This window comes from Pteropus medius, unplaced genomic scaffold (genome assembly GCF_902729225.1).
Source record: "Pteropus medius unplaced genomic scaffold, Ma_sr-lr_union100, whole genome shotgun sequence".
Classification (NCBI taxonomy): Eukaryota; Metazoa; Chordata; class Mammalia; order Chiroptera; family Pteropodidae; genus Pteropus; species Pteropus medius.
The window spans coordinates 14758614-14785085 of NW_024345601.1; the positions used below are offsets into that span (position 1 = coordinate 14758614).

At 36.5% G+C, this 26472-nt stretch overlaps 1 protein-coding gene across 1 annotated transcript in view; it reads right to left on the reverse strand.

Annotated features, from left to right (window-relative positions):
* Positions 1–26472, reverse strand: part of NCKAP5 (NCK associated protein 5) — a 744993-nt gene that overhangs the window by 505418 nt on the left and 213103 nt on the right. Inside the window, 1 exon segment of the mRNA XM_039874581.1 lies at positions 10621–10694. Within this exon segment, the coding sequence (XP_039730515.1) occupies positions 10621–10694 (74 nt within the window).

The window sequence follows — 26472 nt, forward strand, 5'->3', positions numbered from 1 at the left end:
ATTGTTGGATAGATGCAACTTTTGTTACATTTAAATTATATCATCTTGGTAACAGTCGGTACCAAAGGCCAAAATCCTAAATTGTGTGTCTGATCCAAAGAATCCCTCTTTTTAGAGCAGCCTTCTGAAACTCGCCCCTATTCATATCTTTATTTCCAGAATAGAGATACAGGAAAATCAATTAGACAAGAAACATGAATAAATCCAGGTACACACACAGCCTGACTTTCAATTAACCAGTGAGTCCATGAATCTCCAAGGAATACTAAAGAAACATCATAAGACAATGCAATTTCCCTCAATAGGGACCATAATCCCAGACCTGCCTTTTTTTTTTTTTTTTTAATGTGCAATTGACATTTTTTTGCATCGTGCTGTGCTCATAGCTTCTGTGGAAACTTAAACATTATTCAATAGAACAATTTCCTGGAAAACGTTTTAAAAGTGGTCACAGACTCTGGCCCTGCTCTGGTGCCCTGGGTCTGCCAGCATGCTGTTTTATTACCTCTGGAAGGTTCAGTGCCAAGACACAGCCCAAGAGTGAGAGCTTAAAGAAAACTAGGCGCATAAAAATAATCTTCTGCCTTCTTTCAAGAAGGTAACCTGTCACTTCCAACTCTCAGTAATTCTGGGTATCTATCACTTTATCTTCTGGTTTCATCACCCAATCTTTCAACTGTCCTACCAAAATGATTGGTAAGAATTACGGATTGTTCACTCTAAAGAAAGGACTGCTGAAATCACTTACTTTCAACCCTGTCTCATTACCAATGGGAAACAGAGGTCCAGAATGCCTAAATGACTTTACCAGAACTACACAGTAAGTGGCAAGAACAGGACCTGAAGTCCACACTGCAGGGAACACATCAGGGGCAGTTTTAAAACTTAGCAACAGTACACAGTTACCAAACAATCAGAACAGAGAACCTGATTGTACTGGTGTGCCTACCAAAGACAGGTCCCACCTGGACTACAATGGATAGCATTAATATTTTAGGAGATAGTGCATCTTATTTGTAATTAGGTTATCTAAAGCACTTAGCTACAAAAATGATCCCTTACTTTTAGTTGGTTGTGCTCTTTTTTCTTTTTTTTTTTTTACTTTTTTTTTACTTTATTTCCCCACATTGTTTTCCATACCACTAATCCTTCAAAAGCTCATCCTCCATTCGGCAGCCTATGAAATTATTATTTACTTTATTTACTTTGAACTCCCCTCTGATTTCAAGTGTATGTCCATCTTGCCAAATTCTCGAGACCTTCTGTATACGTACTCCCTTTCTAACCTTTTAGGTTAAGCCCTGATTCTGTTTTTAAAAGTAACGATCTATGTATCTATAATTTTTCTCTAATTCGCTTTATCCAAGGAGGAAAAAAAAAAGTACTATTTTAGGCTTTGAGTTTTACCATGGATTTATTATTTATTTGTTTACTTTTACCTATCACAGTCTTTCAACTCTTTTCTTTCAAAATTATGAGATATACTTTCATTGCTTCCATTGATAAGGTTGTTTGCAGCTCAAGATACAATTGGTAGATAAATGGAGTAAAACCGGAGGTAGTAATATACACTTGATTATCGTTACCGGATAGAACCATTCATGTGACATGAAATGACCCTCCATGCAGACATGAAATGACTTAAGACTTCTTTACGACTGAATTTTGAAAGCAGCATAAATAAGTGTGGTGAAGCAAATATTCTTCCTGGCTTTACATATCACTAATGACACATTCACATTTTCATTAAATGTCCCATCTTTGATTTCCTAACTATAACTATCTTGAAATTGTGAATCTCATTAAGCATTTGCACTCCACTGAGACAAATGGCTTTGTTATACTTGCTTGCTTTTTTTTCCTGCACGGACTTACAAATAAAGGTGGGTTCATCCCTAATGAAAACATACTCCTTTAGTAATTTCTCTTGCTGAATCATCATCCATCCCCTCAATAGCTTAAGAAAAGTGCTGAGCATATATAATGTGCTAAGTCATTTAGGTACAAAGATGACTAAAGCACACTTCCCATTGTCTCTATGCTTTCAAGGTAAGCAAAGTTTTATTTTGAAATTTTATATCTTATGCTAAGTACTATGAGAGATATGAGGAATGAGAAGACTTGGTCTTACAGGTCCAATACTTTAGGGGTGCAAGACCCACTCTCATGAGATAATTAGAAAATAAGACAGGGTGGGAATGAGAGCTACATGGTTGGAACTGGTATCGAAGCCGTTGAGGGTAGGGCTAGAGCCACTGTTAGGTACATGTTTGTAGTATTTTGCTGAAGTGTTGTCTTCATATTTGGGGAGAGGAGAGGAGAGGCGAGGCAAGAACCAGGGCATTCCCAGGTTTCAGTGAGGGACTTCTCCCATGAGTAAAAGTTGATTAATGCAGCAGTGCCGAATTGAGAGTCCAGTGGCTTCTCTCTCAGGCAGACTTTTATATCTAGTGAAAAATCTAGGATAATCTCCATAGAGAGTACATATAGAATACTTCATCAGTGAGTGTTCAGTAGAGGGCAAACCCTGAGCAGCAAGTAAACCAGGTTCCAGTAAAGCAAACTAATTTCTAGGCCATGAAACCAGCCACAGGTTGTCAACCTCAACCGACCCTGCAACGGACATTCATATTCTTAGAAGTTTTCTCTGCCCTGAGATATCTAAAATGTGCTTTCTACCAGCTACTTTATATTTTTGTCAACCTATTCCTGATTCTTTGATTCAGGACAACTTTCTATCCTCAGTTCTTTGTGGGATTATTTATGAGGTCTAATTTGTAACAAGAAAGTCTACAATGTGCCATCCTTAAAGACTCTGAGGAGGGGCGGGAATCAGTTTTGTATTTCCTGTTTTCAGAGAGGCCCAAACACCTCTCCATAGAGTTAAGGGTGGTGGCGGTGAAGGTGGGGTACTAAAACTCCTTTAAAATATGGAGAGCTAAAAAATAAAAATGGGAGGGAGTAAGCAAAAAAAAAATTACTCCTCATTAACTCCAGAGTTACCCATATAGAGATATATGTAGAGTTAAATCCTAAGTATCAATCCTCCCCTACCCCACCCCCCAAAAAACACCCATAAGTATGCTCATGCACTAAAAGTTAGTGGTTTTTTTTTTTTTCTAAAAAATTAAAATTAAATAGAGGTCATGGCAAATTAGCCATTTCATTTCCTCCTTCAGAAAAAAAAAAAAAAAAAAAAGCACTTTGTCATTCCTACTGTGGGTGCACTTCAGCCTGAACACATGTGTCTCTGTTGAGTAGGTCATTTATATGGTTGCCTGCTGGAGTTTTCCTTCTTTCAACTTAGTGGGGAATATCTATGATCTTTATTATCCCCAAATAAATCTTCAAAACGCCTTTTGCTTGAGGCTCTTTATTTTAATTTTGGATAAGTAAATCACACTAGGTTCCTGGCCATCATATTAAGATAAGCATGGATCTAAAAATAACAAACATATTTCAAACCAAATGTTTTCAGATTACATAGTGGTAAGTTTCTCTGGGTGATCCCCAAATCCTATTGATGTTGAAATATTTTTGGTACTTTGAGAGTATTTCTTGAAGAACATAAACCTATTTAAACTACAAGCTGAATTATTTTTCAGTCATCTATGGACCTACTTATACAATATATTCAACTCGAGCTTCCCATGGCTGCAGTAAATCCATCTGTAAAATGGGGATATCTCCCTAGTTATATTAGAGGGCAATTTTATATCTTTGTAGGTTAGTCTAATGTCTCTATCAATGCTGTGGTTTATATATTAACTATAAAGAGCTCTAGATCTAAATTTCTCATTATCATATGTATAGTTATACTAACAGTCTTAAAGGCAGTTCAAATTCAATCTATTCAAAAACCAATTCAACTGCTCTCACTCCACCAGAGCGGCTCCAACTAAAGATTCTGATCAAAATGCCAACCCTTTGAGAAAATCTTTGGACTTTTGAAGGACAGTCATCAAAAATGTGTTTTACAAATAAATGTATATTATTTATTTATTTATTTATTTATTTGCAAACAAGATTTGGGGCAAAGAGGATGAAATGCAACCCACATGATTTTAAGTAGTCTATTTTATACATTTATTAGGTTAGGACCTAAGTATGTGTTCTCTGTTGGATTAGCATGGCCCTTTGAAAAGAAGAAGGGTGGACAAATTTGATAAGAAATAGGAAATCATGTATATAAAGTTCTTGTAGAATTTCAGTCTGGCAATTTTGGTGTCTCCTTACCCGGAAGACCTGGGTTCAAACAGTAGGCAACTCCTAAAGTAGATAAATATGCATATCAGACAGGTCACCTAAATAAACTATAATGTTGATGAATCCTAAAGTATAAGATCAAGTATAAGCCTGGGTGACCTTCTGGTTCAGTCAATCCAGGTATCTTTCTGGACTTAGTTCTACAAGCCCCTTCTATTGCTGAACAAGTTATCTTAAAGACAGTGATATCATTTCATCAGGGGCTTCAGAGCTATGAGAAGAAGCCTAAATGCCCCTTTGTTCCTGTAAAGCAGCACCATCAGTCTATAATAAGTATCCTCTGGAAAACAGCTCAGCCCATAGCCCTCCCCATCACTGCCCAGGGATGACATAACCATTGAAGCATGTGGCAATACCCAATTTCCAGAGCCCTGATTTATTCTCCTTTGTGCTGGGCAGAGGGCATGACTTAGAGGAAAGACTCTTATCTTGGCAGGGGTCTGGGACTGGCTGCATCTCTGAAGAAACCCCTTGGTGGGTAATTGAGAAATGACATTGATGGGTTTCCAAGTGGCCCTTGTGCTTACACTTGCCCGCGAATACTGCTATGATTTAGAAATCCAACCCAAGGGTTGAGAGGAGGGGAAGATAATGTAGAGCTTGCTAGCCCTGGCCTCCTTTGACCTCACAGAGTGAGACGAGGATGCAGAGCTGGGAACCCATGTGCTGTTATTGAGTTGGCATAGCATGAGGTTTTGCTTTCAGAGCTTTTATTGCTATCGCAGAGCAGTGGGCTCTCTCTTTGTTTGCTATATATTCTGTTCCCCAGAGATAGCCTCTTTTTCTCTTGAAAGGACTTAGAAAACAAATCACAGTTCTTATGTTATGTGGTGTCCACCATTAAGAATTCATGGAGAGCAATTTTCTTGTTGCCAATTAAGATTCCCCAGTGGAAGTCTATGATTACAGCAAAGGCAACCTGTTTAATACTTAGCATCTTCTTAGTCTACATAAATTAACCCCATGAGGATACAGACATGCTAATTCTTAAGATGCCTAGATAATATGATTCTGAGACCCAAGATGCATAGAAGGTAAATCTCCAAGGGGCTCTGGGCTTCACTTTTCTTGGGGCATATGTGCTGTTGCTTCTTATCTCTATTTTATAAATACAAGATAATTTCTAGATAACACATAAGCAAATAATCTGCTTTCCCAGGGATAAAATAGGATATAGCTTTTCAGTAAGCACCTTTAATATCACTCGATCACATTTTATAGAAATTCAGATTAGAGCTGAAATGAACTGTAGGCACTGCTGCCAACTATCTATACTCTCAAAATATATAAATATATCAAAATTATGGAGAACAGGAATGAGTATTTTATTTCATTATTCAATAAGGAACATTTTGAATCACAATGAGAATAAAAACAAAGTTTTTGACCATTTTTTCTATCTCTTTCCTTAGGATAAGAATCACATAAATATTTGGGGATGGAAGGAAATTTAACTTTGGGTGGTAAACATACAATGTAATACACATATAATGTATTATTGAATTGTACACTTGAATTGTACACCTATGTGATTTTACTAACCAATGCCATCCCAATAATTTTAATTTAAAAAATCACATATAAGACACAAGCAAAAGCAAGAGTCTATTTTTAAGAATTTTGGATACAATAAAATTATTATTTTATTGTTGTAAGGGATAGGCCTTAGAAAATTTTATTCCAACCAGGGATCTATATGTAATTTTTAATTAAGTGTTTTCCTCCCCTTGGTGATGTAGAAACCATCATTTCTCCTCCTGGGGAAGCAGAAGTTAAGTGCTTTACTAGGGCAAACATAGCTTGTAATCAGTGGTTCTTCGGATTCTTAGAATTTGGTACTGAGGTTTGGGCCACCCCTCATGAAAATGGTGAAGAACCTGGGATTGGCTTTTCCACATAACCTACTTTTCCCTTTTACCAAATACCCAGACTCCTCATAGGACTAGCTGTTCTTTTGCCAAGTGACTTCTCCCAGTACCAGTGAAGTGGGGGAAGCTGGTAGGAGGGAAGGGGCACGAGCCATGTTGTTGCACATTTGGCTATCAAACTGGATAGATCACCATTTCCCAAAATATGTTTCTTTTATATCTTATGTTTGATGTGTATATAGCAAGTACATGTTAGCAATATAACAGACTCTGAAAAGATCTGCAACTAAAACAATTTTAAAACTTGGTTTTGCCTAGTATATTTCAAATTTGACCACAGAATACCTTTATTTTTCTTATAACACCTACGATAGTGACCCAGGGTATTAGTATTCCTTGGCATGTACTTAGAAAAATGCTTGTGTCAATGATTTATATCACTGGTTCTCGATGGGGAGAAAACATGATTTTGACCCTTACGGAACACATGGAAAATATCTGGAGACATTTTTTTGGTTGTCACAGTGGTGGGGATACTGGCACGCAGTGGGTTGAGGCTACAGATTATGCCAAACATCTTACAATGGACAAGGACAACCCCACAGCAACCCATGATAAAAAACGACCTAGCCCCAAATGTCAATAGTGCCTCAGTTGAGAAACCTGAGCCTAGATAGAGCTTATTCAAATGGGACTTTGGTGATCTGGCATCTATCTGTTGGCTAGCAGTTGGCACTCTGCATTCACTAGAACTTGTCATTTAATTTTGGCCATGCAGACCTACTTTATTTATTTACAAGCTATTAATAATACTGTCTCCAATCTGAGCTATGAAAATCTGAAATGAACACTTTGACATTATTTGATTGAGCTACTGGCAAATTGTTAGGTATTTCTGTTATATTAGTCATTTCTACTTATGTTCTTGAAGATGTCTATGATATATGTATCATACAGGTTAATCATTATATAGTATTTAAATATCATAGACAAAAATGAGGTTATACATGTCTGACATGGTACATAAATGTAACAAGACTTTAGACATTATGTTTTATATAATCTCAGTGCTCAGTAACCTTGAACTACTAGGTATATTGATATCTTCATTTTAGAGATAAGGAAACACAGTCTCAAATGTCATTATTTTATTGTTTAAGGGATAGGCCTTCAAGTCTCCAAAACTCCAGTCCAGTCCTCTCTCCATTCTTATAGTATCATGCTGTTCCTATTTTGTATAATTTCGCATGTGACATGAAAGTGTTATTAATGCCATAAATATTCATGAATTTGATTTGTATTTTCCAATGGTTTGTATTTGTTCTAACCTCTTAATTTGAGGCTGCAAATAGATAAGGATTTCTATCAAATGTAGGAGAAAAACATTCTCAGCAATTGTTTTCTTACTATCTTTGTCATCCAGCCAAATTGGAAATAGTAACAGATGCTATAAAAATTATTAAGTACAAATGAGCTTTTTCTCCCAATTTTAACTTTCCACATTAAAACAAATAAACATGCAAAAATTTATGATCGCATTTCAATGTCAACCAGTAAACAAGTTGCCATGGGTATATTTCTTTTTCATCATTAAGCAGAGAGATGCAGGACAAATTAAATGCACCCAGGTTTGTACTCAAGTCTTAGATTAAGTTCTATTTTCTGACCCCACCCTCTTATTCAGATGAATTCACAGAAGTTTTCTGTTGGTGTCAAAAAAGAGTATTGAGTTAAATGACTGTTCATTGCTTGATGGCTATATTTGGGCTTAACAAATTCCTTAGCAATTGAAAATCCAGAGATAGATTATAGGTCTATTTCAGTAGAATACTAAACAGGACCCCAAAATAACTAGTTATCTTGAGAATATGATTATCACAATATATTTGTGTCACAGCAGATGGTTATGCTACAAGAAATGACTAAAACCTATGAAGACAAGTAGCTCCCCCTCTGTGAAAATAAGGACTTCCACTCCTTGTAATCAGTCTTCTACCATTTGTCCAATTCTTTCACCATTCAGCAAGTATCAATAACAGTATGGCATGTGTCTCCTCGGTTTTTGATCAATCTGCAAACACTGTGGTCATAAATTAATGCTGACCAAAGTTATTGGTGAAAGATCTAAATTTCAGAATTTGTCTTTTCTTTTAAGTTATATGTTAGCTCAAGAATAAATGGAAGGCCACTCAGTTGGTATCAAGAAAAATGACAAGTAGCCCATTCCATGAAAATTGCAACCAGTTACAAATCAAAAGTATAATAAAGTCAGAGAAAAAGTCTTATATTGAGTTATGGGAACATCTGTTTAACCAGACAATTTAGTTGTGCTTGTGTACATGACATGCTATCCCCATAATCCTCTGTGCATCATAGATTTTACCTAACTCAAGAAAGCATTTTAGAAATTTAATTATAACCAGAAAGAATTTCCCACACTACTCACTGTCACTCACATATTTTTCACCAGAAATAATTTGGCTACACAGATGCTGTTATGACATTGTAATAACCATCATAAAGCCTGTCACTTAAGTCAGTCAAGATCTGTTTGCAAAATATAATCAAGTATAATTTCATGATTCAATAAATAGTATATAAATCTGCTATTATTAGTTTTCATTTTCTTTTCAATGCTACCCATTTCCATTTTCTCACTGGTAGTTATTCTGACTATTCAAATGTCATTATTGCCCTTTATTGTTATTCAAATGTAGTTTTATTAAATCCTTGACACCACATATAAGGCTATGCTTCTTCACCAGCAATAATTCCATTTCTGAAGGATAATGGAAGTGACTGCACACAAAATTCTGAGCTCTTACTTTATGTTAATTCTGTTCCTGAAATTGGATTATAATTTAATCGTATTGGAGAAGACCAAAAGGTTTTTATTAGCAGGAAAATATTCCTCCCATTCAGGTATTTGGTTCAAAGACCTGTGAAACCATTACTCCTTCCCATTGATGTGTATAAGACACACTTATTGACCAAATTAAACTCTAAATTTCTTTCGTCAGATGGTATTCATAATTTTTGTGTATTTTTCTCTTAGAAGATAATAAAATCATTAAGAAGTTGAAAGAAAATGTTACAATTCAGTTAAATAAACTTTTAAATATATTTTGTGTTAAATTTACGGAAAATATAATTTAAAAAACACATAACCATAAATATATTGTTGTTGGCTTTAATAAAATACACTGGTTCACAAAAGAAAACTATTTCAGCACCAGGTTATAGCTTTCAAAAACAAATCTACCAAAGATTGCATCAAGTTATATAAAATTAACTGGTGTCTATTAGTGACAAGCAGATTTAAAAATTGTATACTTCTGTTGTAGCTTACCAGCAACTCTTCTATGTGTAGAAACAGAATATTGTCTATTACTATAACCACAGACATGTTTTCTCGCACGAAAACTAATATAAGAGCAGTAGAAATGAAAATATTAGGCATTTCACTCAAGAACTAGAATTCCTGAAGAAGACAAATTTCAAGGTTATTAGGATCTGTTACAGGGTGTATAAAAAAGAGGCAGCATAGCCTGGTATACAGAGTCCAATGGTGATGAATTTGGATGAGGATGGGCAAGAAAGCCACAATGTTAGAAAATATTTACCTGCCATCTCTGTGAACAGAGGGAGTGCTCTGCTCCATGCTGTGAGGAGTTAAGAAATAAAGGATGTTAGGGGCTTATTGCCCATTGGGAGACAAAGCTAATTATAGGAAACAATTCCAGTGCAATGTAAGCCATCATATAATTAACCATTAGCATATTTATTCCAGATAACAAGAAGTACAGCGATTTAACAAAAGGAATTCAGATCCCATAGCAGCACCTGTGAAAAGCATGACCACATGGACCTTACAGATCTAGATAATAACACCCCAACCATCTTTGCCACTCTCAACTCCCAAGAGGTCCCCAGGGAATGAATAACTTGAAAATATAACTTCTATGCTGCTAACCTCTTTTTTCAAATTACCTGTACAAATATTCTCATATATATTTTCTTACTGAGAATCAAAACCCACCATGTAGAACAAAATATTGGAGACCTATACAATAGCATTCCTTAAATATTCCTCTTTAATATGAAGAGCAGAATTTTAAGCAGAAGTGCCCTACCTTTTAATTACAGAAATAATTAAATAATCTTTAAGCAGGCAAGGGTCAGAGAATTTGGGTTCTACAATATAAGGTTGCCATATGACCCTGAACAAATTAATTTGTTCACCTTGATAAGTGTCATGATTTCTACCATCCTTCCAGCTCTGAGCAGACTCAAGGACAACTTTTGGCACTGTTCCTTGACTTTAATAAAAATGAAAGAGTTCTCTACGTAGCTTCTAGTGATTTTTGCCTTCAATGAATCTTTTGGCACCAAGTGAAACAAAAGACCGTCTTCCAATGCCCTGCCTCTATGATCAAGATCAAAGCTACAGAGGCTGCTATAAGTTGAGGACATGGATTTAACTCACCTCCAGAGGCTTCTATGTTGCTCCTCAAGTTGAGTTAGCAGATGTTCAATGTATTTATTGGAGTCCATGTATTCCTGCACATACAGACAGACAAAGACAAATCTTCGTTAAAATGGTCACCAGACTAGCTCTATCTCTACAAGGAAGATTTTGACAAGATAATCCCTTGGTTCCTAGAAGTTGATGTTTCTATGATTTATACGCATAGTTTTGGGGAGAAGAAGAATATTTTCTCTATATCCTGTGATCATTCTATAAACGAAGCACTGAAGAGAATTGGAGTTCTACAGAGCATAAAAATCATCTTATTCACAGAAAAAAAAAAAAGCTAAATTTCATGGTCATCTACACTTGGGTCTGTATTCTACCACATAAAAGTAAGTGAGTCAATATCGCTGCTGACCTTAGAAGAATAATAAGATAAGCAATACAGTTCTTGATTACACTGGTAATACAAGGACCACTTCCTAGAAAACAACACTATTTTTGAACTTCGTAGAATGCTTTACATGTTCATTGCCTACATTCACTGGGCATATCGTTGACGTTGATGAAACACATGTCTGTTTTTCTTCATCTCCTTTATAGAAATGGACAGTGTAGTTTGTTTTTGTTTTCTTTGACTCTTAGGAAACAAATCTTTGGCATTAAAAAGACATGAAGGCAAGGTGTATCTTGTTTTTTTAGAAATGTCTATAAATTTGTGAATCAAACTATATTTTCAAGAAACATTTCTGAAGAATGAGGTCTTTTGTCATATAAGAATGATTAGGAAAAATTCATAGGTTGTTAAATCTGATTTTTTTAATTTGCAATTTCTGAATATGAGGTTCACATGCAATAGTTTCAATTGCTAACTGTGGAACAAAATACAATGCATAATTTGTTTTTTCATCCTGATCCTGATACATCTTTCCTTTCTATTTAAAGATCTAGCCTACAAGCCTCTGTGTCTACATTACAGCTGCCTTAGATAGAATAGTGTACAACGATTTCAAAAGGCACCCATGAAAATTACTGTTCCATTTCTTATGAATTTGAGATAAGCTGGGAATTTTTCTTTCTGAAATACATATTTATTTTAATTAAATGCTATATATAACCTATCGTTCCTATAGGAATATTCACTGTAATGGAGAGTGGGGTGAGTGGAAAAAAACACAGTAAATGTTGACCTAATGTAATGGAAAGGGTCCTGTTCCTTTTTCCTAGACTTGGATCTACCCATGTAGCTTTTGAGAAGCCTTCTTATTTTTCTACAGTATTTCAGTTAGACTAGAGAGTGTTCTAAGTCCTTATCTAGCTAAAAAACTGTTATTATTCTATAATATTATCATTCTATTGCAGATAATTAGCTAAAGAGTTTTATTCTTATTAAATAATATTCATTTTCAGGTTAGTTATTTACATAAGACTACTTGGCATGTCAAAACCAAAGCAGAAATCTGTTACTGCAGTAAATTATAATAGTTTGTGATGGTGTTGAGTATCCTGATCAAGTTTTAAACGTGATTTAGAACATTCAAAATTATCAAAGACTTATGCACCTCAATGTTCATATCAGCATTATTCACGATGGCCACGACATGGAAGCCACCAAAGTGTCCTGTGATATATGACTGGATAAAGAAATATGGATCATATATACAATGGAATATTACTCAGCCATGAGAAAAGCCAACATATTGTCATTTGTGAAACCATGGATGGATCTTGAGATAATCATGCTAAGCAAAATAAGTCAGACAGAAAAAATTGAAAACTACATGATTTCACTCATATATAAAACTGAAAGCAATAAACAAATATGACAAGCAAACAGAGACTCATGAACACAGAGTACGGATTAGTGGTTACCAGAGTAGGGGAGAGCAGGGAGGTAGGTAGAGGGAAAAGGGGCCAAATGTTTGGTGACAGAAGGAAATCTGACTTGGGTGGTGAACACACAATGCAATACATATATGACTTAATGCTGAATTGTATACTTGAAACTTATTTGATTTTATTAATTGATGCATCTCAATAATTTTTAATGAAAAAAATTATCAAAGACATTTCAAATACATTTCACTGAAAAAACTTTAAAGACACTGTTCTCAAGAAGAAACAAATATGTAAATTTCGAAGTCATTTATTTCTTTTTCATTTAACTGTTTTCTCAACATCTATTAGAGCAGTCCTCGAAGTGTCAGTTTGGCAGATACAGTAGTAACCAACAGGTCTGAGTTTCCTGCCTTCAAAGGGCTTACGGTCCGGAGAGAAATAACCAATGAGTGAACAGCTTGGATTCAGACCAGTTATATGCTGTAAAGGAAACAGCTAGTGATAGGAGAGACTTAATGGGAGGGACAAAATACACAGTGGTCAGAAGAAGGTCGAAGAAATGACATGTGAGCTAGAACCTGGAAGAGAAGGAAGAGACAAGCACATAGAGAAAGTGGGCACAGGGGAGAGAACACCACAGACCAAGGGAACAGTATATGCAAAGGCCACTGAAATGTGGTATTTAATGAACAGAAGAGAAGCCAGTGGGGCTGACAGTAGAGAGCCTGGGGTATATAGTCTAAAATAAAGTTGGAGAGGTAGGCCAAGGCACATGTAAGCTCTGAAAACCAACTTGGATTAAAACTAAAGGATTTGTTATTTTGTTCATTGTTTAGTGCAAGTCAGAGCTTGAAGCTGAAAGGCACAGTGATTACAAATATGATCTTTGGATCAAAGAAATTTAGATTCAAATCCTGGTTTGGGTATTTGTTAGCTCTGTTCCCTCAGGCAAGTTATTTAATCTAAGATTTATTTTCTTCATCTTCAGAGGGGTAAATAATACTTAATTTATAGAGGTGTTGTAAGGATTAAATAAAATAGCTTAAGTAAGAATATATCATAGTGTCTGCCAAGCAGTGAGCATAACCTTGTTCATAATGTCACACAGTAGAAATTAATAATGATAACACAGATTTTCAACTATTAAATGTACATATAGCTGGATTGAGGTTTAAAAGCTATTTCAAATACTAACTGTTTCTATTTAAAGTAGCTTTACTCAACTTCCCATTCAAATAACTTTGATGATGTCTTAAATCACATAACAATGGGAAACTAGAATTATAGATTCTCTATCTTTCTTTTTAGCTTTATTTTTCACCATAGCACTCTTACTTCTAACATCCAGTACATTTTAGTTGGGTAATTATTTGGGTATTATCTATACTCCCATCTACCCCTCCCAAACACACACATAACACACATACATACATTCTCTCTCCCTTCCTCCCTCCCTCCATCATCTACCCTCCCCCTGCCTCCAACTAAAATAGATTGAGGGGAAAAAAAGATATAATGCTTATATGTGTTTTTGCTTACATGAAACCATATTTTTTTCCTACCTAGAAGAAGTTTGGCAGCACTCCCATACATTTATCAGCTGGCCCCTGAATTAGAGAAATCCGTTAACTAATGAGAAATCTCTACCATTCTTTAAGAATAAAATAGGATTATTCTAGTAGGAACCACTTTTATACATCCATTTGGAGATTAACTCTAAGAAAACAATGAAGGATGATGGCAGTGGGGCGGCAGTGGTATCCAGTAGAACTACAGTCACAGCAAATATAATGTTGTAGCTACTGCACCTATTGCAAGAACTTGGATATAAAGTGCATACTGAATGTTATTATACAGGGACTCCAATATTATGAAGTACCAAAGGCATGGGCAAGAAAAAAAGGGTATGGCAAGATTCCACCTCAGTGTAACAGAGCTCCCCAGATCGCCTGAAAGATTGGCTATTGGGAGAGCTTAGAGAAAACATTTCTTCAAATGCAAATGGATAGAAAGTGGAATCTAGAGTCTATTGGTGGTCCCAGGATCTGAATGGGTCATTTCAGAACAAGTAAATTGAAGACATACAACAGGGTTCCCATGAAGAAGTACTGGAATGCAAGAGAAAAAGAACACAGGAGAGGGTGTCATTCTGAAAATAACTTACAAGAAAAACATGAAAGCATTTTAGACAGAGCCTTAACCTGTCTAGTAGTATCCAGAAAGACCTGGTTTTCCTGAAATGTACAGAAAGGTAAAAAAAAAAAAATACTGAGTAAAAAAGACAGCAGAATTAAATTTTATAAAACAATAGGGTGAGCTGAAAAGAGAATGAAATTAGAAGGGAGTGAGTGAGCTAAGAATTTCAAAGAAATATGAAATGCAATAGCAGAATTGGAAACTGTGAGCCCTACATTGTGATTTTATTATGGGGTGACTCTCTCCACCATGAAATGGTACTTCAGAGGAGAGTGGGCAATGAATTTTGATGTACTGGCACTAAGCTGGTCACACTGATGAAATCTACTTTTCAGTATTATCTAGAAACAAATCAAATTACTCAACCCAGGCCACATAATTAAATTCTCACTAACTTTTCTGTAATTTTTATGGTATGATTCAGTTAATATGTGTATAACTTAGCTAGCGAAGACTAAAACTGCTGTAACCTAGAAGAAAAACATACCCACATCTCCACTTTCCTTGGCATCAATGTGCCAAGGAAACATTTCGTAGACAATATAAAACATTGTCTATGAAAACTCAGTTTCTCAAACCTTGCTTCGCCCGGCATGTACTTCTCATGTCACTCAGCACTGAGACTCTATTGAAGTTCAGTTATTAATTTGATGAACATTCTATTCCACTCATTTTCCTATGACAAAATCCATGTTAGATATAATAGAATTGACAATGAAAGCATAAACACATTCTGTGCAGGACAAATTTAATAATCTAAGTAAATTAAGTAAAGGATAAAGATGAAAATAAATAGAGACATGATGGATATTAGGTAAGAAAATGTAGGTATGACTAACAATCATAGCTTTTGATCATTCGACAATATTTGGAACATAAATGATAATCGAGGAATTATTAAAGCGACATTTCAGAATAGCAGAGGAAAAAAGACTTGCTTATGCATATCAAAGGGGCCAAGTACATTCCAGGTACAGTTTATGGAAAATTATTCATATATCCACCAGGATAAGAGCTGAATAAAAATTGTGGGGAAAAAAGCACACTGCAAGTATCCAAACAATGGGGTTTCCTACTAAGCAGCTAAAAGAAGTTGGCTCCATAGCTGCCAGTCACCGCAGATGTCCAGTGGATGAGATACATAGACCCTTGAGTCTTAATTCAAAAGTATCCCTAATTAAGTAGCTGCTATATAGCAAAGCAACAGAAAGCCAATCTCAAGTATTCCTGAATTCAGAAAATAAAGCATCTACTTTAATTAAAAACTAAAATATATACATGTATGTGTATGTATTTTAAACTTAAAGGTATACACACATACATATATGCATATATACCAAATACACAATAGATGAATAAAAAAATATGAGATATGTATATGTATATATGTATGTGCATGTATGTATGTATACACATTCTATACGTCAGAGATAAATTTTAAAAATATGAAATACAAAATATGAAAGGAAAATTCAAAAGAATTTAAATAAATTTATTTCTAAATATGTAAACATAATTATAAAATTAAACAAAATTTTAAAACATCAGACAGAAAATGCAGAATGTACATTATGTGTCTTCGTGGTGGACAGCAGGGGCAGGAAGAGAAAGAAAGGAGTAGAAGCAAAAATCGCTTTGCACACAGGTACAAAAATTATTTTTCCATACTTGATAATCAAAAAGCTTAACTACAAGGGTGTGTTTTGTAACAGCTGGGGAAAGTAATTTGGTAATTGATGTCATAAAATTTAAAATATCAATGATGTACATTTGATCTAGAAATTCTATGTCTAGGAATCATCCTGAGTAAATAAACTATTTATGACAACGTAAATAAATTGGGTATTCTTAGCTTCCAAATATGGGATTGATGAAAAGAAAACATGCTTTACCCATGTGAAGAAATATACAATTCCTTAAATTTGTAAAGAATATATAACAAAGTGGAAACCAGCATAATGTTCCATGAAAGGAGGATGTAAAACTGCATAGCCCTTTGTATCACAAATTTGAAAAACTATATAAAGACTAAAAGAAAGAAAGCAAACAGTACAGAGTAGTATTATGGTTAATTTAATGTCTTCTATATATTTTTCTCTTTCTATAATTTAAAAATATATACTCACTATACAAATATAAAAAGTGATTATTTAGAAAAATACAGCCCCAGAAAATACCAGCCACAAAGATTTGATTATAATTACATTTTAGACAGCTAGATCTAAAATACCACAATGAAACCTTTTCCTTTATATTATTCTAAAGCTAAGCTGATGTTCGAAAGAATGGAGCCCCATTTTTTTTACTTGCCCTTGTCAGTGTTCTGCTAATATTTAACCCAACTTAGGAATGAGGAGCAACACCAAGTTACACCAAGATATATAATATGTTTTAAAATTTTTTACAAAGGTACAGCATTAAAAAGACATCTGTTCCTTGGCTAAAACTCACATAAATTAGGATCATCTTGAAACTATATTTCAGGAAATTTGCTTTTCACTTCTTTAATGCACATCTCAAGGCATTTAGTATGAAACAATTAAAGCGATTAGAGGTTTATAGGAATACTGATCATTGCATAGCTGAGTAGCATAAGCACATTTAATGCAAACTTCCTATTGTCTGATCTAGGTCAGTTCTGAGAAAAGCCCATTATAAATGAATTCTAACGATGTGAGGATCTGGCATATCATTTGTTTTAAGTGGGGTTTAAAATATAATACTAAATCAAAGCTTGCAGAGATCCAAAAATCCTTTCAAATAATCTTCATGTTATAATCAGTATAATTTATGGCAGAGCCTGTTAAATCCTGTCAGTACTTTTGTCACTACTAATGCTGGATTCCCAATCCACCTTTGGACAAAGAAGCATAGGCAAGGAGGCCAGCAGGCCAGCTGTTCAAATTAAAAGAATCATTAGATACAGAAATTTCCACAATTAGGAAATTACTACTGTAACAAGTGATACTTCCCTCAAAAATTATTTTGTCACCTTAGTGAAAAGGTACATCTGCATGGAAATGTAAAAGAACTAAAACATGTCCATTTTTGAAATCATACAGCAAAGTAATAGATAAGTGCTTCTCATTCTTGACTGGTATCTGTGCTAACATAAATTCTTCCAATGAGATACTTGTAAACAAAAGTATCATATAATTTCCCTTATTTATTTTAAAAATAGCTCCTGTTCCTCCCAGGTTTCTGCTGAAAACATGGATCTTGAGCTAGAGATTCTATTCCCCAGCAAGCTAGGCGTGAACATGTGACTGAGTTCAAGTCAAAGAGATGTGAGCAAAATTGGTACATGCAATATCCAAAGAGTCTCCTACCTAAAGACAAGCTGCTTGTCTATGATACATTCTTCCTCTAGCTGGGAACAGTAACAACCTTGGGTCCAGAGACAGAAGGTACATATTGAGGATAGTGAAACTAACTGAACTTTAAAGCAGCTCCCACCCTCCTCTTTCCTTTTGGCCTCTTACATGAAAAAGAAGTGAGTCTATATCTTATTTAAAACACTGTATTTTGGGGGTTCTTTGTTACTACAGCTTAGTCTATATGCAAGGAACATAATAAATATTAGTCATTTCTTTTGGAACTTAACATGGCAAACTCACAAAGTAAAATACTAAGCGGTCAACTTAACCGCTCTATATTACTTGATTGATTAAACTATATTAGTCAAAAAATTTATATTTTTTAAATATAATTTAATCAAAATTGTAATGTTTTCAAAAGCTCTCTGGCATCCATTATAGTTTTCCAAAGCAATTTGGCATCCATTCTCATTTTATCCTCAATATCTTTGAGTCATAGTCATAGTCACCATTTCAATTTTGAAGACTTAGGCTCAGATTATGGTTATATGATTTGCTCCTGATCAAACAATAACACACTCAAGACAATTACTCAATCTAGCACATTTTCCACTACTCCAGGCCAAATTAAAGCAGAGAATTTCCTTCTCACAGCTAACTGTCCTCAAAGTAGATGCTGTATTTGTAAGAGAGAGACTAAAGGCAGACCAACCCCCCTGTCCCCATCACTTAGGAGGATCTGACTATATGCAAAGCCATAAAACGAGGTCAGGAATAAACCTCTACATTCATACTAATTGTCTAAACTGTCTACATTTGGCTTTGTTTTTTCTCTGATTTCTCTTCCCTGGCTTAGCAAGGCCAAGGGCAGAAATTCAACTATAGTTTCATATTTAGCATTCTATTCTAATAAATAGAATGAATCCAAATAGTATATTTTAATTCCTATCAAATTTGACAAAGATGCTATCTATTATTGATAATTTGACAAAGATGCTATTACTGATACTTAGATATTCTTCTAGGTATCATGAGTTACATTTGGTTTTAAGTGAAAAAGAGAAGTGATTATTGTATTCCTAAGCTGCCTATAACATTTTCTTACATATTGTTTTTATAGCAGTTTAGGAGATAAGTACACATTGGTCAAATGAAGGAATTCACTTAGGTGGAAATAATTTAAGTTTAGTTTTTGTTTTTGTTTTTTTCCTGAGGTGGAAATGAAAAATAATTCAATCTATCCTAAAGTTCTGCAAGTTAGTAACATCATTTGTCAGCCTGAGTGTAGATTATAATATGTATATATGTATATATGTATATATATATATATATATATATGTACGTATACATCAAAAAATAAAGAGATCAGTCATCATGAAAATAACAATGACATGGCTAGCAGAGTCCTCATTTGACCTTGATTCTTGCTTTGATGGAGAAACACTGACAGAGCCTTATATAAGTGGAAAGCTTCACTTAGGTTATCAACTACTTTAAGTAGAAGAGTTTGGCCACAGAAAGGTCAAGGACCAGTACAAAACCCAGTATTACATCAAAACACAGCAAGAATTGACTCATGGACCCATGGTATCAGTATACTATACTTTTCACATGTTTCCTTCCACTCAAATATTGGATCACAGAATGCCGATTTCACTCACTACAGTGTGTCATGGCCCCTCAAGACTATCATTACTAACACCCTGCAAAATTTAGCCAGTTATGTTCTAATTTTACCTCCTATTATTCTTCCAAAGCTGTCCTGGGACTCTGGTAAAGCCAGGCTCCTTGCTTGTTCTAAAAAGTCCAAGATATAAACTCTACAATCCCTGCACCTAGCACAGGACTTGCAAATAGGTGCCAAGAGTAAGTGGGCATCAATGTTATTCAGTTAGAGTCTTAAGGCAGTTAGAGCTTTAAGGCATTTTAAGAGACTGATGCACTTGAACCGGGTTGAAGCATCACCTGGAGAGAATAACACATTTGTTTACTCAGGTCAACATTTGTTTACTCGTTTGTTCATCTAAATCACCTGGAGGGCAGGTGAAACTGGATTGTTGGGCTCCAATTCCAAATTTTCTGATTCAGTGGGCGTAGGGTGAAGCCTGAGGATTTGCAACTCTGACAAGCTCCCAGGTGATTCTGATGTTGCTGGTCTAGAGAATACACTTTAAGAATCACTGGCTATGGCAACAGGGATTAGTTTATTGCTTAGCTCCACTAATATTCACTGTTTTCTTCAAGAAATTAGTAATACCAGTATAAATAATGCCAAATTCAATATTTTTGAATATTGCCAAATTCAAATATTTTGAGTATCAGTTATTTCAGGCATTCCTCTAGGCTGGGGAGTCCAGCCAGGGAAGTCTCTGCCTTCACGAAAGTTACATTTTTGTGGAGGAGACAGACATAATAAGTGAAAGTGAGTGTTATATGGAAAAATTAGAGAGAGAAGCGGGGAAGGAGGAGCTGAAGTAGAGAAGTGGTGTTAACATAGACTGGTACAAAAACGGACATTTGAGGAAAGACCTAAAGGAAATGAGAGAACTAAACCAGGAGACTATCTTAGGAGGTTCATCCCAGGCAGAGAGAGGAACAAAGACTCTGAAGCAGAAGTGTGCAAGCAAGTTCCAGGAACAGCACCGAGGCCAGTGTGGCCAGAATGCAGACAAGCGGAACATGGAGGAGACAGATTGTAAGGGTCTCACAGTCCTTGTAAGGACTGTTTTTTGCACTCAGTGAAGTATGGAGCAAGCTCAGTGGGATTTGACCTGAGGAGTGAAACCATCTCACCTAAATTTGAGAATGATCCCTCTGACTACTGTTCACTGCAGAAATGGGTGTGGGGGATGCAAGTGCAGAAGCATGAGCAGGGAAACCAGTTGGGGATCATTGGAAGATGATAGTCACTTGGACTAGGGATGTCTCTGGGAGAATAATAAATTGTTGGAGTAAAGAAGTGACCTGAAGATCGAAGTGAGAGAATTTGCCGATGCGTTGAGCATGAGAATGAGGAAAAAGAAAAGAATCAAAGGTAATACTGGGTGTTTGGCAATTAGATAACGTGACATTTACTGACAGAGGAAAGACTATAGAAGGAGCATGTTTGCGCAAGGGTGTTGAATAAATTGTTCTCCCTTGGGCAATTAAGTTTGAGATGCCTGTTGCATATGGGAGAGAAGATGATGATGGAGACGTTTAGTCTTCAGGAGAGAGGCCTGGGGGACAGGATTTTGGGACTCCATAGTATGTATGGGAAGTATTTGGAACCATGAGACTGAAGCAAGATCACCTGAGGAAGGAATGATACTCTAGAGGAAAGGACCCAGTAACTGGAGGTTGGGAGGAGAAGAATAAGCCAATAGATGGAGACGTTAGTGAGAGAAGATAGAAAGACATATTCTAGAACAAAGTATTTTAAGAAGGACTGCCAAATACAATCAACGATCGCAAGACAGGTCCCAAAACTGACCACAGCATTTGCCAATATGGAGGCTCTCAGAGGTCTGACAGAAGCCGTTTTAATGGAGTGGGCTTTCCAAAGTCCTCACAGGGAGACTAAAGAGAATGATCTGATGCTAGGGGTGGAGAAAAAGTCTGAACAAAGTTTTCTAGAAAATACCATGTGATTCTTAAAGTTCAGTGCTCCTGAGAGGCTATGGAGACAAATGAGAAAATGGCAGATTCCAGGTCCCAGCTCAGAGATTCAATTGTGTGAGTCTGGGAGTCGGGTGGGGCCTGCAGATGAAGTTTGACCAAGAACTAGGTATAAGATGTTGCCAGTTCTCCCAGAGGCATTTTTGGAGAACGGTCTCCCAAATGGAGCTTTGTCATTTATGAGGAGCTATTAGGTCAACGGAACAAAACTAACCAATCACCAAAAATCAATCAACAAACCAAACCTTTCTCTGAACCACCCAAAACACCTACTCTACTGAGCCAAGTCAGGGCCTTGTAGTTTGTTGACATTCCATAATATTAGGGAACAAGACTGTGAACATAAAGGTATTTTAGAAAAAGAGCAGAAAATTCTACTCATGTTGGAGCCAGGAACTCTTTTTGGAAAACTCAGGCTGCCTATCCTAGGAAGATGTCCTTGGCCACACAGGAGGGCTCTAAAATTATTTTAAAATATTTTTTTGTTTTCGTACTCCTCCTTAGTAAGGGGCTCCCCTCAAGAAATGGGCTATTTCCTAATGGATGAGGGGATTATACATTTATGCATTAACACATAACACATAAACCTTGTTTGGATTCTATTTTCTGAGCCTAAAAGCATTTGTGGATTCAAGGATTTGAGTATGTTGCCGGTTAAACTGCATCTCTCACTTGCAGGCACTGTGCATAAATCACGCTGGAGGAAAGAACATCTCTCCTGGAGCGAGGTGTTTCAAAGACTTCATCTCTATTGCCTCTGGGTGGGGATGGTTGGTAGTCAGGATCAGACAGCATTTATGTCTATATTTTTATTATAAAAATGAGAAAATAAAAGTAACAGACTTGAGTTTTTCTCACTCTTCTGTGGCTGTAGGCTACTGTTTTAGTTAAGTATTTAAACATTCTGACTTGTTTTGGTGAAGTGAAATGCTAGCTCTGTCTCGTTGAACTTTCAAAAACAATAAAAGGCAGAACATATGAATTACCACCACTGTTGACCACGTCTACTTCTTACCTCTAAATCTAGTCTCTGTATTGACAACAAGTGATATATTACGGGAGACCACAGGTGTCCTCCTGCCTCACACCTCTGGAAATAAAGTATGGAGACCCTGGGAGATATGCTGTTTTCTCCGAGCAACCTTCTCAGCTTTAATAATTCTGCAGGGTATACGTGCACACACATGCACACAGAATAAATCCACATTGTCATTGCAAAATCTGAAAGTGGACTAGAAATTATGAAGAATTCTGGAAGTCAGAAAGAGGTTTAAATGATACTGGCAAAAGCGATAAAACTACAACCAAAAACGTTCCCAAAAGAAAACTATCATGAAGACAAGGGCCAAACCATCCAAGCTCAGAGGAACACAGAAAGAGTAAGGGGGCTCTCTTGGGCAATAGTCTGTGTGATTGATTTACATGTAGAATTCTGTGGCCATACCCCTGCCAACATATACTAAGGAGCAAGGAGCAGGGGATAAAGAATTATTAATTACTCAGGATAATAAAGAACTGTCCTCTACTGAAGATTTTCATCCTGGGGAGGCAGAGGCACATGGCTGGGATGTGGTCTGGGGACTGTGGGTAGGGGTGCCTGAGAGAGAAATGGAACTTGAATTTACCAAAGTCTCTACAGCAGAAACCGGGCCTACTCAGCAGAACCTTTTCAGTCAGATCTGTCATCTTAGAGGGCTTCTAATGTAACATGGAGAGACCTAGGTCATGTCTTCAGCTGTGACAACCCTAGTGCTGAAGATACTGGAACTTGCCCAACATCCAAGAAGAGGCTAATTCTGTAGAAAGAAACTTAGCTCCTTGAAGAGCAGTTAATTGATATTTCAATATGGTTCCCTACACCAAAACCATTGTGGTATAATGGGGATGGTTGCAAAGCAGGACACATCTGGCTGCCACTCTGCATTTTCAGATCTGTAAATATGACCAGGAAAATGCCAGGTGGAAATTAGAAGGTAGAAATTAGGAGGGTAAGAATGAGGGTCCTCTTTTGGCTAAGGGCCCCTTCCTTAAGAAAATAAAGAGATCAGGAGACTGCCTACTGTCTTCATGGGGTAGCACCCTCTTTCTAGTTTGCAATCTTAGCTCTGCCAAGAGAGAAAGTGGGAAAGGGAAGCAGTGGGAAAATAAGCCTCCTCTGAAAGTACAGAACAATTTTCTCCTTCAGGTTTGCCTCCAGAGACCCGGAGCCTACACTGTAGTTTATTCTCTAACATCAAGATAAACAGCTTCCAGAAGTATGCCTGCAGAATGAGCTGCTAATCATATAAAGATGATTTCAACATGGTTTTAGAGAACGGAGAGAAAGGACTTATGAAGTAGGAGATGCCTCAATAAAAAACTCAGTAGCAAACTTGCATTTTTCTCAACAAAGAGACTTGGATTAAATTCGTTCTGGTTTTTGGCACCTAGCTTGTTATATGTGAAGAAATTTGAGATTCTTATCCAAAGTGCCCCAAATGTCTTGTGGTACAAAACGATTTCCTATCCTGATTAAAAAGTACTTTTATTCGTGGTAACCTAGAGGCTGATACAGCCTGAAGGACATAGTACTGCTCTCTTGTTTGAAAGGTAATTAGAAAACCTCCTTGCCCTGACAGTGGAAAGTCTCTGATTCAGGGGGTGGGGAGTGGTGGGGTGGGGAAGGAGTTTCTTCTCTCTTAAAGGGCAAGACGAATTAAGTATGTGGTTATAGGAGACTAGGAAATACCATAGTCTAGAGAGAAATACCATAACACATAGTAACTTTTAATTTAGAGAGAGACCTTGTGCCTGGAGCTCAGATTTCTGTACCAGTCCATCCCTGAAGAGAAGCAGGGTCCATGACCCAGCAACTCATCACTTCCCATCACCTGCGCACCTGCTGGTCCTCTCCTATTGGCTCTGCCAGCTTTGACCAAAATGGTCCTTTAGCCTCCGCTAAATACCCACTTCTCAAAAATACATTCTTCTAATAATTAGGACCTAATTCAATTTTTCTCCCAGTGTTGTCTCTTGACCAGCAGCATTAGCATCGCTTGCAAAATGGTTAGAAACGCAAACTCTCGGGTTCTTCCCCATACCCACTGAATCAGAAACTCTACAGGTGGGATCCAGCAATGAGTTTTTAGCAGGGGATTCTGATCCCACTTAACTTTGAGAACCACTGTTTAATAAATGGTCAATAAATTAACAGGTCCATAAATTATAGTAGCTATAATCATTATAGCTACTCATTACCCACATGTGCCCCAAATTTAGTATTAACGAATCACTTTAGTTTCTTGAGTTGCTTCAGTATTAGTATTCATTTTCTTAAAAAAATCTTTTTTTAAAAAAAGTCTCATTTTTAAGTATATCTCAATGCAAAATAAGCAATAGCTACACTGCTGTGAAGCCAACATTCGTACTAATGATGAGGGTACCATTTTAAAACTCAGAATGAGATCAGTACCTGTGATTAATATAATGATAGCAGGTTCACCTGTGCTGTTACTTTTTTAATTTTTAACTATTTCCTCTTAAAAGCATTGAGTGTCTAAAACCCTTCAATGAACGGACTGTGCAACGTTTGGGATCCAAAGAGTCATGAAAGTGCTCTGTATTGGGACAATCTCAGAAACTCCTTTTTTTTACAAATACATATTTGAGATAGCAATGCAGACAGTTCACTTTCCAGTGGATAATAATTTAACTATCCTAATTCTTATTTTTGATGAAAATTAGCCACACTTTGACAAGGCAGATGTGTTAAATCAATTTAGAAAGCCAATTTACTATGATAAGTCTGTTGAGTCGAAAAGAACATCAAGAAATTTATGCAAATATTTTTGGGAATTTGTTCTGAGTATGCAAATGTCACGTAATTAGTTATCATGTTTTTCATGCGAAATTAAATTTGCTATAATAACTAATCACACTCAGAATAAGGCTAGTTAACATGAAAAGGACCCTCCTTTTTATGACTGAAAGGCTGCAAATTGAGGGTGAACTGCAGGTGAATCTAATTCCAGCCTCCAGTATTGTTATTCATTTGGGTCAAACAAAAAACCAACTGCAAGGAGAGGTGGGGGATTGTGTGATTCTTTTGATTGCATGTGTATGGATGCAAAAATCACAGGAAGTAGAGGCCAAAGAGCCTGTTTTTTGCACTAGGCTCTCTCAGTTGTCATTCACCAAACAGTGTCTTTTTGCCTCTAATTATTTAAGAAGGATTCAGTGCTATCATTTACTATTTACCAGAAAAAGAAAGCTAAACTTCTATTGTGGAATGTCTCTAAAGTCTTATTACTGCCCAGTTCCTGCCTGCCCCAGCCATGCTGGAGAGAATTTGGACTGCTCTAGCTCATTGGCTCTCCCTGACTCACTCTATAAACACCCCCACTAGTAAGTGGGCTCTAGACTTCCTCTTGCTGGCAAAGTTCTGTCTCCACTCTCCTTGATGGGAAATCTGGGAATTTGGCTCTAAATGCCTCATGGCCACATGAGCCGTAGCCCAACCCTGTGGGCCCAGGACTCAGAGGTTTCTTGGGGCAGGAAACTTTCAGTGCCAACCCAAACTGGGCAAACTGGGTCATTGGCCATTCTACCATGATCACACTTTTTTCTATTACTTCTGCTCTATTTGCACATTCCTTGTTACGAGGCTACAGTTTTTCTCAAAAAAAAAAAAGTTCCAATTTTCTCCCTAGGAGTAGGTTCAGCGCTAAATTTTAGTGCTACTGACCAGATCTAACTCCAGGAGACACTTTTGCTCACGCGCTACCCACTAAAAATGCAGATGCTTCTTCCAGTAAGGCCGATCACTGATTCAGGTCTTGTTTTATCCCAGGTGAGCTGCTCTAGAACCAAAGGCTCACTC